Here is a 15,768-nt window from a genome sequence, read left to right as displayed (position 1 = left end):
ATATACTTAAACTCCCCCATTTAAATATTAAAAAAAATTGTTAGGATTGCACATGCTAGCATCTGTGATTTGTTACATATGTGACTAGCTATTTATCATGTGATCACTCTTTATCTAAATATTGATTTGAGGGAGTAATTAAACACAAGCAAAACTGTAACACTTAAACAGTTTCCTTACTCCCTAAAGTAAAAAGGAAGCAAAGGAGAAAACAGTTAAAATGTTTTACCTCCAAAAACCTTCCTATTTGATAAAGTACTGAACACAATAGACAGTTGAATGGATTGTTTCTAGTTTATCTTATAATTCAAAACTAGAACCACCAGATCCTGAATTTTTTTTTTTCTAAAAACCAGAACTACTCAAGCTGATCTGAAGGACATACTGTCTCTGCATTTGCTGCTGTTAAAAGCTGAGCAGTCGGTGCATCTGTGTTCCTTCCACTTCAGCAATGACTTCCACAAGTTCATTGGTTTGATAAAAAAGCTCAGCAGTACTAGCGCTTTCTGGTATTTAAGTCACTTGAATATTTTTATCACATTAAAAAATTAAAAACACAATACTGTTTATCTGGTTTATTAGTAGGCTACTTTTTTTTTTTTACTCTTCAAGTGCATCACAACTCTTATTACTAGACTTTCTAACAGTCAAATTCTCCACATCAATGACTCTGCACTGCCAGGTGATAAGAATCTTCACAATCCTTAATTCCCATTCATCTAATCCAATGTTCCTCCTGTTCCCTCCACCCTCCATGAAAGACTGCCCCCCTAGCTCCCCCTTCAGCTAAGATGGTGGAGGAGACTCAGGCTTTTGACAAAAAATCCCATAGAGTACTTTTTTCTTATAAAATCAGCATCAAGACCTCTGTCAAGTTTTGGTTTCCCCCACCTAATACTGTGTACATGCTCTGTAAGAGCCAGAAACTGTTTCTTTTTCCCCTTAACTCTGTGCCACCAGAAATGGAATAATTTAATTCTGTGAGTACGCTTCAACATACCATTTCTTATATCCAAATAAGGCTCGTTTAAGACAGGGATCAAATGATCAAGCTGTCATCACCAAGATTATCTCACTGGACAGCGGAACTTACATGAGGTTTGCTTTGAAATCACAAAGGGGAAACTATCAACAAGAATAAAACAAAACAAAAAAGCACTGTTAAATTTCAAATGGCATTGATGACCTTCCTGTGAAGTGTTTACATAGCTGAAATTTAGAAAACTATCAAACTAGCACTCCACCCACCCATTTTCACTAGACATTATACACTAACTGAAGCCTCAAGGTACAGTAACACTCTCAGTACAAGGATCAATAAGATTCTCAGTTTTTATCCACCCACCCATTTTCACCAAACATTATGCCCTACGGAAGCCTCAAGGTACAGTGCCACCCTCAGTACACTGATCAATAATATTTTTTTTAGTTTATATTAAGCTAGAGACTAGAGGACCATTTCCAAGGCCACATTTTACATATGGAAGAAGTGCCACCTTGAGTCATTCATAATATGAATTTAAACATGGAAAAGCAGGCAAAAGAGAAACTGCAGCCGCTTCCTTGTAACTTATTTCTTCAAAACGTTCCACTGCACACAACATCAAACCAAACAATACCTTGCCACTCCTTGTTGGAGAATTACCTAAATTTGATGTTTGGGCACATATACACAGCTCTAATCTCACTTCAGAGAGGTATAACAAAATACACAGTGTCCCTTGTATTCCCCAATCACAGCAGTTATAACACCATTTAGGTCACAATCCTCAGTTTAGAAATTGCTGGTCAGGTGCTTTCTACATAGCTATTTTGGCAGAGGTACACATACCTTTCTTTTGTAAGTGACTTAGTCAATGCTACTTCAGAAGTGATGACAGCAGTGAAGTTTAATGCTTCAAGCATGTAAAACCTTCATATATTTAAAACAGTACTCGAGAATTTCCCATTGAAAAAGTACAGATCATTTCAAGATGAAGGTCTAGCTTTAAAGTACATTTGCGCTCTACAGAAATATAACTGAACTTTGATCCAAAGCAGCACCACCAAACTCTGAGACATTAAAAGACAACCCTTATTCAGAAAACCTGTAATAGATCCTGTTTGTCAAAGGAACACTCATTTATGTCAAGCTGGCTCTTTGCAAGGCCAAGTCCCTCAGCACTAGCTTGCTGTGACATTTGGAATGCCCTAGTTTAAAACTGAAACAGAGCCAGCATCTGTTCCCAATGCAGAGCACATGTTATCTTGCACTCTAGGTACATTTAAAAACTACTCTTGATTTTCCAGGGTAGAGTTTACATATTTCTGAAGCCACTCCATGAAAAGATGGCAAGTCTACTTCATTCATATATAAGTTATTTTGCTGAACTGACTACATCAAACTCTGTATAGTCATCCAGTATAACTTTCAATCCGCATCTCAACACACTGTTTTTCCAGCAACCAGAATTCTCCATATACCATACAGTAAACAGGACTATACACAATATGCACTGAATTAACTTTCATCAAGGTATGTTAAAATTCTTGAAGATTAATTAAAATCTTGAAAAACATGTTAGCTACATAGACTGACAGTGGCCCCATTTTATAGACACTGAAACTGTGACACAGGAAACTGAAGCAATTTATCAAAGAAGAGAGTGAATCAGCAGTACTGCCAGAAGCCAAATCCATTGGTGTGACCTCCAGTCCTTTGATCGAGGTCCTGCATTATATTTCCTTATTAGTTTGTACTACTGTATAAATGCCAAAAAGCGGTAACCCTTGGTTCTGTCAGTGTTTAAAAGATTACCTTTCAAGTTACTAGGAACACCTACTTCATTATGGTTTAAGTCCGAAACAGGTAACCTAAATTATTCGCTGCTCTTAATGACATATCAGCAACCTTGAAGGTCTGAACACTATACAGAAAGCAGAAAATATTTTAAATTCTATGAAGAAACTTACTTGCCATTTTAATACGCAAGAGCTTTGCTACTAAACACCCAGCATCCAACAACTTAGTGTTAATCAAGCTTGCACTCAAATCCTAAGATACACTTCAGAATAAGCTTCATGTATTAAGAAACACAAAACTTTCACATAGTAACACTAAGACAGAAACTACAGAAGATAGGACACTATGCACTGAATTGCAACCCAGCAAGCTTATAATATCTCCTGGTGAGTATATGGATACAAAATCTGATCTCAAAAGAAACACAAGAAGAGACCTGCTGAAGTTAAAAAAAAAAAAAGTCAGCAATGTTATAACTTTTAGAGTAATTAATAAGGATTTTGGAAAAGACTTCTGTTTAGGCATGCTTCTACCAAATGTGCAAGAGTAAGTTACTCTAGGTAACAGCACAGGTAAGATTTGTTTGCATTAGTAGCAATATCTGTAATTACCTTTCAAATAGATACTAAAAGTATCCACTCCTGAACATAAGCTTCCGTTAGGCTCCATCACTGGCAAGGCTACAAGCATTTGAGCTTTAAACCAATGTGTTTAATTTCTGTTTGATATTTACCATGTTTTATGCTTGAAAGATACTTAATACATAAAATTCAATTGTATTAACATAGATTTTGTAAGGTGTTCTCAGTGACAAAAATGTGGCATAAAGTACAACTGATTTAAAATACACAGATAAAATACCTTCTCTAAGTACTAGCTTTTGAGTTAGCGTGCTATACTAAGTGGATTTCATTCACGAGTACACCATATTCTGACAGCTATCCTTTCTCAACTTACGCTGCCCATAGTAAAGTCCTCTGTTGGGACAGAGATTGCAGCTGAGCAGAAGATAAAATGAGTGTGTGTTTGCGACAGGAGAAAAAAATGCCATTTTCAGCAATTTTGATATTCATTCAATCCTTTAAAGTAGTCCAGTGATCCTATACAAACTACTCCAAGATTAAAGGCACTTAAAATTTCTATATTATGTCACAAATATTTCTAATTTCTACAGAACAGAGGACAAAAATTCATGTGATAAAACAAAGAGAAGCTGTATCTACATAAAAGACAACCAAAGGCAAAAAGGTAACACGTACCACCTTACTCTTCTCAACACAAAACTATCTGAAATAGCTTAAGTGTGATTAACGGGATGTATGATTAACCAAATGCAAAAGCATTTTGTTTTCTCCACCAGCACTAAAACATGCCTCCCAAGCAAACAACCTGAAACTCTAAAACAGATAACAACACAAAACTGCATAGTCATCAGACCAAGAAAAATACACTTGAACCCTGCTTTCTTCTCATCAAAGGAGGCTTCCCTTAACTAAAGGCAAAAAGAAATATTATGCAGAATGTTGCAAGTTGGAGTGAACGGTGTTATTGTAGGTTTTAACATGTCTTTGGAAGTGTATGTCTCTGACTTTGAAAAGTCTTCATCTGAAATAGTATGTGGAACAGTAATGTATGTTGAACATTTTCTTGTAAAAATGGTATTAACATAGTAACCCAGACAATTCTTTTGACACTTTGGGAAATACACATCACATCAGGTACTCTATTTTCTCAAGTACTACTTATCTGTGTAACGCCCAAGGGCAATTAGGAGCTCCAATTTTCAGCAAGAACAGACAACATCTAAGAAGCTGAAACAGGGGTATGGCTCTACCCTGGTGTATTGGTTTTGTGTGGCAAGGTTTTGGTATCGGGGCGGGGGGGGGGGGGGGCTGGTACAGGGGTGGCTTCTGTAAGAAGCTGCTGGAAGCTTCCCCTGTGTTCGAGAGAAAGCCCACACCAGCCGGCTCTAAGATGGACCCGCCACCGGCCAAGGCCGAGCCAATCAGCGATAGTGGTAATGCCTCTGTGATAACATTTTTAAGAAGGAAAAAAGTTGGGACAGTGAGAAACAGCCGCCAGAGAGAGGAGTGAGAACATGTAAGAGAAACAACCCTGCGGACACCCAGGTCAGTGAAGAAGGAGGGGGAGGAGGTGCTCCAGGCACCAGAGCAGAGATTCCCCTGCAGCCTGTGGGGAAGACCCTGGTGAGGCAGGCTGTCCCCCTGCAGCCCGTGGAGGACCCCACGCCGGAGCAGGTATCCACCTGCAGCCCGTGGAGGACCCCACGCCGGAGCAGGTGGGTGCCCGAAGGAGGCTGTGACCCCATGGGAAGCCCACGCTGGAGCAGGCTCCTGGCAGGACCTGCGGATCTGTGGAGAGAGGAGCCCACGGGGCAGGTTTTCTGGCAGGACTTGTGACCCCGCAGGGGACCCATGCTGGAGCAGTGTGCTCCTGAAGGACTGCACACCGCGGAAGGGACCCATGCTGGAGCAGTTCGTGAAGAACTGCAGCCCGTGGGAATGGCCCACGTTGAAGAAGTTTGTGGAGGACTGTCTCCCGTGTGAGGGACCCCACGCTGGAGCAGGGGAAGAGTGTGATGACCCCTCGCCCTGAGGAGGATGAAGCGGCAGAAAATAACGTGTGATGACCGTAAACCCCATCCCTGTCCCCCTGTGCCACTGCGGGGGGGGGCTTGGTGGAGAAATCCGGGAGTGAAGTTGTGCCCGGGAAGGGAGGGGTGGAGGGAAGGTGTTCTGAGATTTGATTTTATTTCTCATTACCTTACTCTGGTTGATTTGTAATAAATTGAGTTAATTTTCCCAAATTGAGTCTGTTTTGCCCGTGACGGTAATTAGTGAATGATCTCTCCTGTCCTTATCTCGACCCGCAAGCTTTTTGTTATATTTTTCTCTCCCCTGTCCTGTTGAGGATGGGGGAGTGATAGAACGGCTTTGGTGGGCATCTGGCGTCCAGCCAGGGTCAACCCATCACACCTGGTGCAAAAGTTAAGACAGCTAGCAGCAGAGCCATGATCTATCACCTCCAAGCACTCAGACAAAATGAATACTGGAGCATGGAAAAATCAGTAGCAGAAGGAAAGAAAAAGTTAGTGGAATCTGCTCTTAAGAGAAGCAGATTCCTAGCAGGCACATCCTCTTACGGCTGAGGATGCGTGTGCCCAGTACTGCTGCCAGTCCTTTCATTACCTTTAAGTGTCTGTCAGAGGCTACTGCTTCTTCAAATCAGCCAGCAGGACTAATCACATGAATATCCGCTAGCCCATTTGGGACAAAGGTTCTGGGGTCAATAAAAGCCTACTACTTAAAGTTGTTTAAGCTAACTCAATACACATTTTAAAATAGATTAAGAAGTGATTACATAGGAGCTTACCAGCATATCTAAAGAGACATGTCTTCTAGCAAAAAAGCAGAGCCTGCCTTTCCCACAAGGATGTCTCAGTGAAACTGAGAATTTGGACAGGGTGGAACTGAATTAAAGCATTTACTATCCTGCACATCTACCTAATTAAACATACCATTTAATCCTGGGTAGTACAGGAATTATACACTGCTGGGTTTGGGGGAAGATGTGAAACAGATCGAGATATACACACCATAACAGATACAGGTACATAACCCCACGATATTACAAGCGTAAACACTTGGAAATTGCCCAGGATTAAAGATAGATTATGTCAAAAGTTGAGCTAGAGTAGAAATCTGAGTCTTGGTAGTAGGTAAGTATTAAGTAACACTAACAGAAGTTGAATTATCATTGGGTATTTAAAAACAAATGAAAAAACCTTACTTTTAAAAGTTGCATTGCTTGTTGCATTAAACTATGTATTCATCCTAGATGACCAAAAAAACCTGTTTAACTCAAGAGGCTCCTTTTTCACTAAAGAGAGTTTTCAGGACATAACAGTGTTTCTAGAATAAAAACAAATTAAAAAGGAATCACACTTTTCCTCATTTCCTAGGAAAAGTAAATAATGGGAACACACTACAATAATAACAACAACAAAGCCATGTAACCTAAATAAAGACGTAGTTTTGGTTTTGTATAATAGTTTTCTATATTGGTGAAGTTTCAGTAGTTCGATGAAGGTTGAACAAACGTCACTAATGGTTGAGAATGCATTCAGTTGACAGGGAAGGGAAGGATGGATCCTCATCTTCCTCACAATATCTGCTAAGTAAAGAGCAGCAGCATTAATGATGCTTTCAACTTTCCTGAGGAAAGCCTGCAAATCCTTGAAGAACAAAATGAGGAAAATAAGGGGATATTAAAATTCATTGATGTGACTCAGATTCTATCTCACAATATTCATGTTCAATATTTAATGGTTCAACACATACTAAAGCATTTGGGACATATGTGAATCAGCAACTCACTAAGCCCCAAAGACATGAAAATGCTGAGACTTGCACTTAATCAGTGAAAAATCCAGCTTTGTTTGAAGGCTGGCATACTTTATATCTGAACCTATCTTTTTCCTTACTGCTGGGACAGGACTAGTCTCAAATGTCAACAAGTGCTTGATACATGATCAGTTATATCCCACTAGACTATTTTGGGGACATTCAAGGATAGAAGATCAGGAATCACAAGCAAAGTCACAAGAACTCATAGCATTGCAGTGCAACAACTTAAAAGTGACTGAACACAGATATGCGTAATGGCCTACCCTAATGCAGTTAATGGAAGCAATCCAACTGGAAGAAGGCTACAGGAAAAAAAAAAATTAAAAATAAATAAATAAAAGAAATAGAGCTAAAGTGATCTCCCACATCACTGCCTCATGCTGAAATACAAATCCAGTACATCCACTACATGACTTGTTTTTTGCAGCAAGAGACAGCCTTCATGTATCCAAAGCTCATTATTACAAGATCAAGGTGCAACTTAACTATGAAGCTGTCTGAAACACTCAGTATCAAGACACAGACAGTTATTTACAAAGCAAATACATTCTTTGTACAAAGACTGTCTTTAAAAGCATACAATGTAAATTAGATGAAATATTGCAATAAAAAATGAAAAAATATTTAAAGTGCACACAAATCTTTACAGTCTCCAGCTGTTTGCATGAGAAGACCAGGACTCCAAAGGATAGGATGCAAATGTGTTTACATCCTAAGACTGAGCATAATTCAAATAATATAATTATATATGCAAAGCCTTGGGACTACAACACACTTACATACACTCATACTTCTTGGCAACCATTAACACATGATTAATGTTCAGTGCACAATCAGACATTACACATAAGGTTAATCCCTTAAAAACAAGAAGTATAAGTATATCTGCGTAATTCAGCCCACGTCAAGCAAAACTGACAAAACTGTGGACAACTTAAAAGGCCTCTTGAATTTCTGAAGGACAGAAAATCAAACTGAAAGAATTGTACCAATTTTTTATCATTTCCTTCTAGCTCTACTTACGCTGGATGCATTTGTATGCAATTCCAGAAATCCCCCTTCCATTAGTGTTTTTATGCTGTGTGTCAAGATACAACAGCAGCAAAGAAGTTGGTGATTTAGAAAATTAAAACATCAAAACTCAGTAAGTAGGTTCATTGACAACAACATCTGATCTAGACAGTACTATAAAAAAAGCAAAAACAAACCCCAGAAAACCAAGTTTCAGCAGACTAGTCCCACTAAAGAACATAATAATGTGATCTGCAAGGGCCTACACTTTTTCACAAGTTGATGTTATTACATAAAAAACAGAAGTTGTACTCTTATCAGTCCCCAACATCCTAAAAACTAACATTGGAAATTATTCTCTTATTTCAGGACAGAGTGACAGAGGGCACCGAGTGGTATGCATACCATATTTTTTTAAAAAAAGAAGATATACTAAAATGATTGTCAACACTTTATCACCAAGTAGGAGCAAGGTGGGACAGCACTGAAGAGACAGAAGCAGTAACACAAACCATAACAATTAAACCACAAAACACACAGGAAAGATGTAATTGAGAAAAGGTCAATGATATTGTTAACAACAAGCAAAGATCCCTGAGATAGTAGCAAAACAAGCTATTGAATTTACATAGTGTAGTGCTACATGGCTGTACCACTTGCAGGTCCAACTGGCTCCTGCACCTCCACTTCCATAGCTCAGTTAGTCTACAAGTGAAATAATCCCAAGGATAACAGAAGGTTGATTAGACTGAAATTAAAACTAAGTATTCAGCACTCAGACACCAGAAATATTCATTCAACCTTCATCCTGCCTCCCAGCTCACATCTCTTTCTGGTTTTCTGGTATGTACCAAATTATAACCAGCCAGGTTTTCATTGCCTTGTCCAGATGATTCTGTTATACTATGTTTTTACTTTCCTTTACCAATAGTGTGCTACTTTCTACAAATTATTCTATTAAAACATTGGAACTAGCGAAAAAAAAAAAAAGCCACCAACATTAATCTTTATGTGCTAGGATCACCCCTAACATTTTTTTCAAAAAGCTGTTTTATAAATACACATTGTGCCTTTCTATTCCTTGGTACCAATTTAAATAAGATGCTATCAGGGAATTCATTTTAGTCTCTTCATTAAACTGCTCCAAATTCAATTTGTTATCAACAGGTCTCAGTGACACATTGCTCTTTCAATTGGCCATCTGTAATTTTTTTAAGGACTATAGTTGCTAACTCTTGCTTTTACTTACAGGGAAAAAAACCCAAACCACATCCAGTTTAAGGCAATACCTGATCACTGTACTCTCTTGTGTTTTTTACAATTAAAAAGTAATATTCTTCTTCTACAATGGTCTTATACAACTTAAGCTTTTCTATACAACCACTGATAATCCAATGACTACACCAGATTTCCTGCCTGACACGTGTTGGGTTGATACTAAAGATGTTTGATTTTGTTTCAAAGATGTATTTTCCTCTAATTCATTCATTACACTGTGAACTTGAATTCTGACTCTGCCTATTTCTATTATTCGGAAAACATCACTAATGAAAAAAATTTGGGGAGTTCAACTGTATCTTTCTAAAATCTTCAGCTAGCCTAGTTTCACACAGTATTTGGTGTGCACCAGAATATATCACTACAGAACTGGTTTTCTGGGCACACACCAAAGTGCAGTGGAAGATGCGCACATCAGGAAGCTACACTGTTTACGTTAAAACAGCAGTCAACCATTTGTGTCCTTGTAATCAGACAACCAGGTAAATTTATAATGGTTGTTTTTCAAGCAGCAGTTAATTTGCTAGACTTGTAGAAGGAAAAACAACATAAAACACCTCTACGAATTCTGGGTTTTAGCTGTGACAGATGAGTGTTTTTAATTCATGCTGAAAAAGGAAATTAACACCAGAGGTTTAGGACATGAAATGTAACGGTGCACCTGAAAATAACTAAACATCAAAAGTATTATGCAAAGCATTAAAGAAGAAAGGCTGATTAAATACTCTGTGACTATCTCCAAGTCTACAAGAGTACCAACTACAAAGCTGATCATTTTAAAGCTGTCTGACCCTTCTTACTCTGCATTATTTTCAAAGATTAAGACACCAGGTGTTGAAATATAGCTGGACCAAAATTGGGGAAAGTAACACATCTCTTTCTAGTTGTTCTCACTAACATTCAAGTTTCCATCTCTGCTGGTTTTTGTTTGTTTGTTTGTCCAAGGAAAAGCAACAGAGAGAATGAAATTTTTTCAGTATTTTACGGAATTAATTTCACCCTTGCACCCTGGGCAACGTATTTTAGGAAGAAATTAAATGTTCAACAGCAACACCCAACTCTACCTACATTCAATGAGCCACTATTAGTTTTTAAACTAATAAGGTAATGAATGTAACATAGTCAATATCAAAACTAATCAGTTGTCCATACACATAACAGCTATTCTTGCCTATCCTGTTTTTCAACCCTACCTATGAGCAGGGCAATTAACTTACTTCAAAACTGTAGTTTTGGTTTTACTATGGTGCATCTCAGTAAAGAGGGAGAGCTACTGACACCTGATTAGTTTAGCAAGTTCTCCCTACCTACATAATAATATATTCACAGTTCTCTTTTTAGCAACAGATGTTGAAACTTTACAAAATTTGACCACAATGAACCTAACTACTGGTTTCCTTGAGGTTAACATATAGATTTCAAACCTTTCCCAAATCTTAAAAAACAGGATGAGAAAAAGTAAGATATGAAACGGTCTTTAAAGAGGGAGGAGTGGAAGCTCAGGAGACAGCATCACAACACTATCTCTAAGAAATCTGGTAAGCTTAAAAATTTCGTATTACAAGGAAAGAAGTTGTTAGAAAACAGTATGTGAACAAGGATATCAGAGATTAGGGAGAATGGACTTATTCTGATACTTGCTATCAAGCATCACAACTTCCAAAAATCACCCTGAGCTAAAAACCAGAATCAGTTCCCCTCTGCAAACTATTTTAGACTAACAGATTTTCTCCAGATAACCTGCTATGTCAGTTAACAACAAAAAATAAAGCCAGCCCCCCCCCCCCAAACAAACAAACACACACACAAAAAAACCCAAACCAACCCCTCCCCCCAAACAAACAAACAAACAAACCAACCAACCAAAAACTCTTCAGCCTTCCTCCTGGCTGAACAGAGCCATCCTCAGCAGCATGACCCTTCACAGATAAGCAAATAAATCCGTCACATTAAATACTTCAGAGGAATTATAGACTCACTTCCTTCTTGCAAGACACACATGCTGCTATTTCTTTAGTCAAATTATTATATGCTATACTTCACCCACATAGAGGCCTTTATTGTGATGGCACTGAACACTTTACCTGCTATCAGAACTTGTGTGTTCATTAGTCACTGAAATATTGCCACAATGATACAAAATGGCAACAAAGACTTGGGGATTCTTGGGAAAGTATCATGACTGAATAATTACACCTGCCGGTTTCAAAGAAGAATTTAAATTGGATACTAGTTTACTACCAATGTTTTCAGTGTAAAAGCACTGCGATGTTTTTAACAACTGAAAGTAGTCTGAAACTCAGTTTCCATCCATGATCCAGCAGCAGGACTCCTCCCACTAGCATTAGGCTAAGAGGGTGCCCAAACTGAACCAAAGAAAAGAGCGTTACTGACAGCCTCCCCAAGGCTTGGCTTTCTCCGGAGACTTCAGATACAAGCACTGTCTGAAACTGAGCCTAATTAGCCTACAAATGCTGAAGAAATGTAGCTAAAATACATTGATAAGACCCACATTTTCCCTCTGTCATCACAGCAAGATTTCTTACGAAATGGTAACATCTGAAGGACATGTCCCAGGTGCATACACATTGCCCCATCTCCACAGGACTTTCCTCTAGAACTCTGTCCAGAGCTGACTAGGTTTCAGAGCAATTATTTAGAGATCTTGCAAAATCAGAGGTTTTTTGCAAGGACATAAATTCCAGGAGTGAACTATCTGCATGGAAAGGTACAGTATGATGCACAGATCCTTCCTGGAGCAGCTGTTTTCGAAAGCTGAAAGCGGCTATAAATAGAGTGCCACTTGATTGCCAGTTCACATGAAACTGAAACAGAGTAAATAGGAAACAGCACTTAATTCTCAGATATCTTCCTTCAATACGTAGTCCCTTTCAATATTCCCCATATTCTACATTGTAGCATAACAACACCCTCCAAATGAATGGTTCCACTATGCAAGTATCATTCATATATACACATATTCCTTCCAACACACCGTGAACTGCATTGTTAGTTACAGACTTGCTATGAAGGTTCTCCTTTGATTTCCTGGTTGAAAAAGAGCAGCAGACAATGAAGAGACATATAACCTACTTTATTTTGCACTGGTATCCATAATTGTTTTGACAAATTTACCAAAAAAACCTACCCAAACAAAAACCCCAAACAAACAAGCAAAAAATGCACATGGACAATGCCTCAAGTCTCCCAATACTATTTCAAAGTCAAAATTAAATGCTTGACTTGCATTTGTTCTATCAGACTGTTGAAACAGTATAAAAACAGTATAAATAGGAAGAAACCTTACTTCCCATTCGGACTAGATCAGCAATGATCAACAATCAATGTTACCTATCTGACCACTGTGGACTTAATCTGTGTCCAAACAACAAAGCTCCTACATAGAACTGCTGAAGCCTGAAAGAGGGAAGACCCATACATCCACTAAACTGCACACAAAAGGGCACACCAACAGGCCTGTCATCTGGTAAATCTCCACACAAGCAATCGTACCTGACTAGCAGCAAAATTAGTGGGTCTATTAAGGCCATGAATGCCATTTTCAACACAAGCCCCTTTCGTTAAAAGCAGAAGTCAGCAAGGACTGAGCAACTCTTACCACCACCAATGCAGATCTTGACATCAATTCAGCAGGAAGCCTCTCTCAGGTCCTATTTTCTCAAGGCTATAAAGCTACTGAATGTGTTTAGGTTAAATGAAAAACAGTAAATATGAGACCTTAACCTCGTCACCAGAGGGATTTTGTTTTTAACTGAAGTTATGCATGTTTTATTGGAGCAGTGTCCAGGAAAGAGATCTTAATAAATCTGGGAGGAGGATTTCTACTGATCCAAAAAAAAAAAAAAAAAAAAAAGGTCTTATGGTGCTTCTTCAAAATCTACACACTACAGTTCTAATTTTAACATTGAGCTTTTCTACTCCTACTGGAGCAGGAAAAATAAAATAAAAATTCCTTAAGCATCCAGCCGGAAGGATACCCATGTTTGACCACTAAAAATTAGGACAATCCTCAGCTAAGACTTGGCCAAGCACAGCTGTCAAGGCATAACAAAAGTCAAAAGCAGTTAGACTATTACTTCTCAACCTTTTCCAATTTTAGGACCTCAAAAATTCTTTCCAAAGGACTTAAGTGCACATAGGTGCTCTACACACATACACCCTCTCTATAATAGATGAAAACCTACCAGCAATGGCCTTGCTTTTCCCAGTTACCTTTTGTGGATTACTGAGTGCTCAGGGGCGACAGACAGAAAACTACCGAGTTAGACTTGGTAATGTGATACGCCACCTTAAATTCCACCAGGAAACCAAATGAAAACCAATACCAACCACACTCAGAAATGCCTAGGAGGTACAAAGACAGACTTTTTACAATGCTGTAAATAAGTTCCATCTCAAGCACTCAACGTTTCGACTCAAAAGCAGGAATTATTTTGCCCCACAAGCACAAAAGAGTGTGTTTGCGACCAATAAGCCATCTTCCCTGGAGAGCCACCACCCCCACCCCCGTCCCCAGATCCGAGTGTCATCATGATATATGCGATAGACCGTCACACCTCCAAAAAACACGTGAATAAATATTTTTTTAAAATATTTTTGGGCACGGGGAGATGCGGAATGCACGCAACCTGCGCCATTACAAAGAATATCAATAGTTCTTTTACACTAAAGAAATCGCCCTGAAGCCTCGTAAACTGAAACTAACGCTGTTTTTCACGTACGGCGCTTGGAAAGTGAAAATAACGAGCTGAGCGTGTGAAAGGGCGAGCAGCAAGGAGCTGGGGCGTATTTAGAGACACCCACACCCCCACCCCGGCCGCCGCAGAGCAGTTGTGAACACAAAGACGCGCTAAATAAGCCGGCACCGAACACGTTCAAGCGGCTCTGCCCAGCATTCAGCTTTCAAAACCCAGGAAACGCCGAAAAGCCCGGAGAACAATCACGCTATTATCCCGGCATTTACGTGTTTTGTTAGCAATCTTTAGAGGCTCAGGGCCGGTAAATCCGGAGCCCGCTCAGCCCCGGGCATAAGCCACGGCTCCCGGTCTATTTTGAGCCGCCGCGATCCGCGCCGCCGCCCAACTTCCCCGCTGGATCTCCCTCACGCAACAGTTCCTTCAGGGAGAGAGAGGGGCGGGCGGGGGCCGCCGGGCAGCGGAGGCAGCCCGCGGAGGGAGCCGAGGGCCCTGCCCGGGACCCCTCCAGGGCGCGGAGGGATGGCGGGGGGACGACGACACCCACGACACACACACACGACGACAGGGGCCGCCCCACGCGGGGCACAGGAAACTTCGGAGCCGGCAGCCGCCGCGGGACACCCCGGCCGAGAGGGGAAGCGACACCAGCCGGCAGCGCCGCGGCGGGGGTGGGGAACCGGGCTCAGACCGGGGGCCGGCCGGCAGCACCCCACACCCCCCGCCACGCCACGCGCGGACCCTCTTCCCGCCGCGCCCCGCCTCCAGCGCGCGCGCGCGCGCCTCGCGGGGGGTGTGTGTGGGGGAGAATCCGCTGTCACCTACCCCCGCCCCGCGCCTGGGGAGAGGGGGGCGCCCGGCCGCGGCGGTCGGAAGGGGCGCGCGGCCCCCTCCTCACCCCAGGGGTGGGGGTGGGGGCTAAGAACGGCTCGACGGCGCCCGCCTCGCCTCGCCCGCCCGCGCCGCGGCCCCCGCCCTTACCCAGGTAGTGCCTCCGCAGCAGGCCGGGCTCCTCCAGCCCCAGGCTCCGCTTCCGCACGTCCCACAGCAGGTGGGGGCAGTGCCCGCGGGACATGGCCCCCCGCCGACGGGGCGCGGCGGGAGGGAGGGGTGTCGGGCGCTCTGCTGGTACCGGCCGCCCCGCGCGATCACCATGGAAACGGACCGACCGGCCCGCGCGCGCGGCGTTCGCTCGCTCGTCCGCCCGCCCGCCTCGCGCCGAGGCACCGACGCGGAGGGAGCGGCGGCGGGACCGGCGGCGGCTCCTCGCCCCGCCCCCATGCCTGGCGCCCCGCCCCCGCGGCGCCCCGCCCCCGCCGCCGAGGCGGGGGGGGGCGCAGCGCTCCGAGACTCTGGGCGTCTCGCGCGAGCTGGGAAGGTCGCGCCGAGGGGGGCCCGCCCCGCCCCGAAAGGGGAGGGCGCGTCGTGGAAACGGCGGGTGCCGTCAACGCGCTCGGCTTCGCCGGCCGAACCGGCTCTCGAGCCAAGCGATGAAGCCACGAGGCGGCCATCTTGGGTTCGGGCGTGCGGTCACGGCTCGGGGGTTTCCCGCGCC

General features: G+C 42.1%; 1 protein-coding gene across 8 annotated transcripts in view; it reads right to left on the bottom strand.

Annotated features, from left to right (window-relative positions):
• Positions 1-15,480, bottom strand: part of DCAF6 (DDB1 and CUL4 associated factor 6) — a 91,624-nt gene extending 76,144 nt beyond the window's left edge. For 3 of the 8 annotated variants that reach the window (XM_069785462.1, XM_069785465.1, XM_069785466.1), the window contains exon 1: positions 15,195-15,480. In XM_069785462.1, coding sequence (XP_069641563.1) covers positions 15,195-15,288 — 94 coding nt within the window. In that variant the 5' untranslated portion in view covers positions 15,289-15,480. The remainder of the gene's footprint in view (positions 1-15,194) is intronic. The other 5 variants (XM_069785468.1, XM_069785463.1, XM_069785469.1 and 2 more) reach the window with 5 other exon arrangements.
• Positions 15,481-15,768: the final 288 nt, after the last annotated feature.

The sequence above is a fragment of the Haliaeetus albicilla genome, chromosome 6, assembly GCF_947461875.1.
Source record: "Haliaeetus albicilla chromosome 6, bHalAlb1.1, whole genome shotgun sequence".
NCBI lineage: Eukaryota > Metazoa > Chordata > Aves > Accipitriformes > Accipitridae > Haliaeetus > Haliaeetus albicilla.
This window is presented reverse-complemented; position numbering and strand designations above follow the sequence as displayed.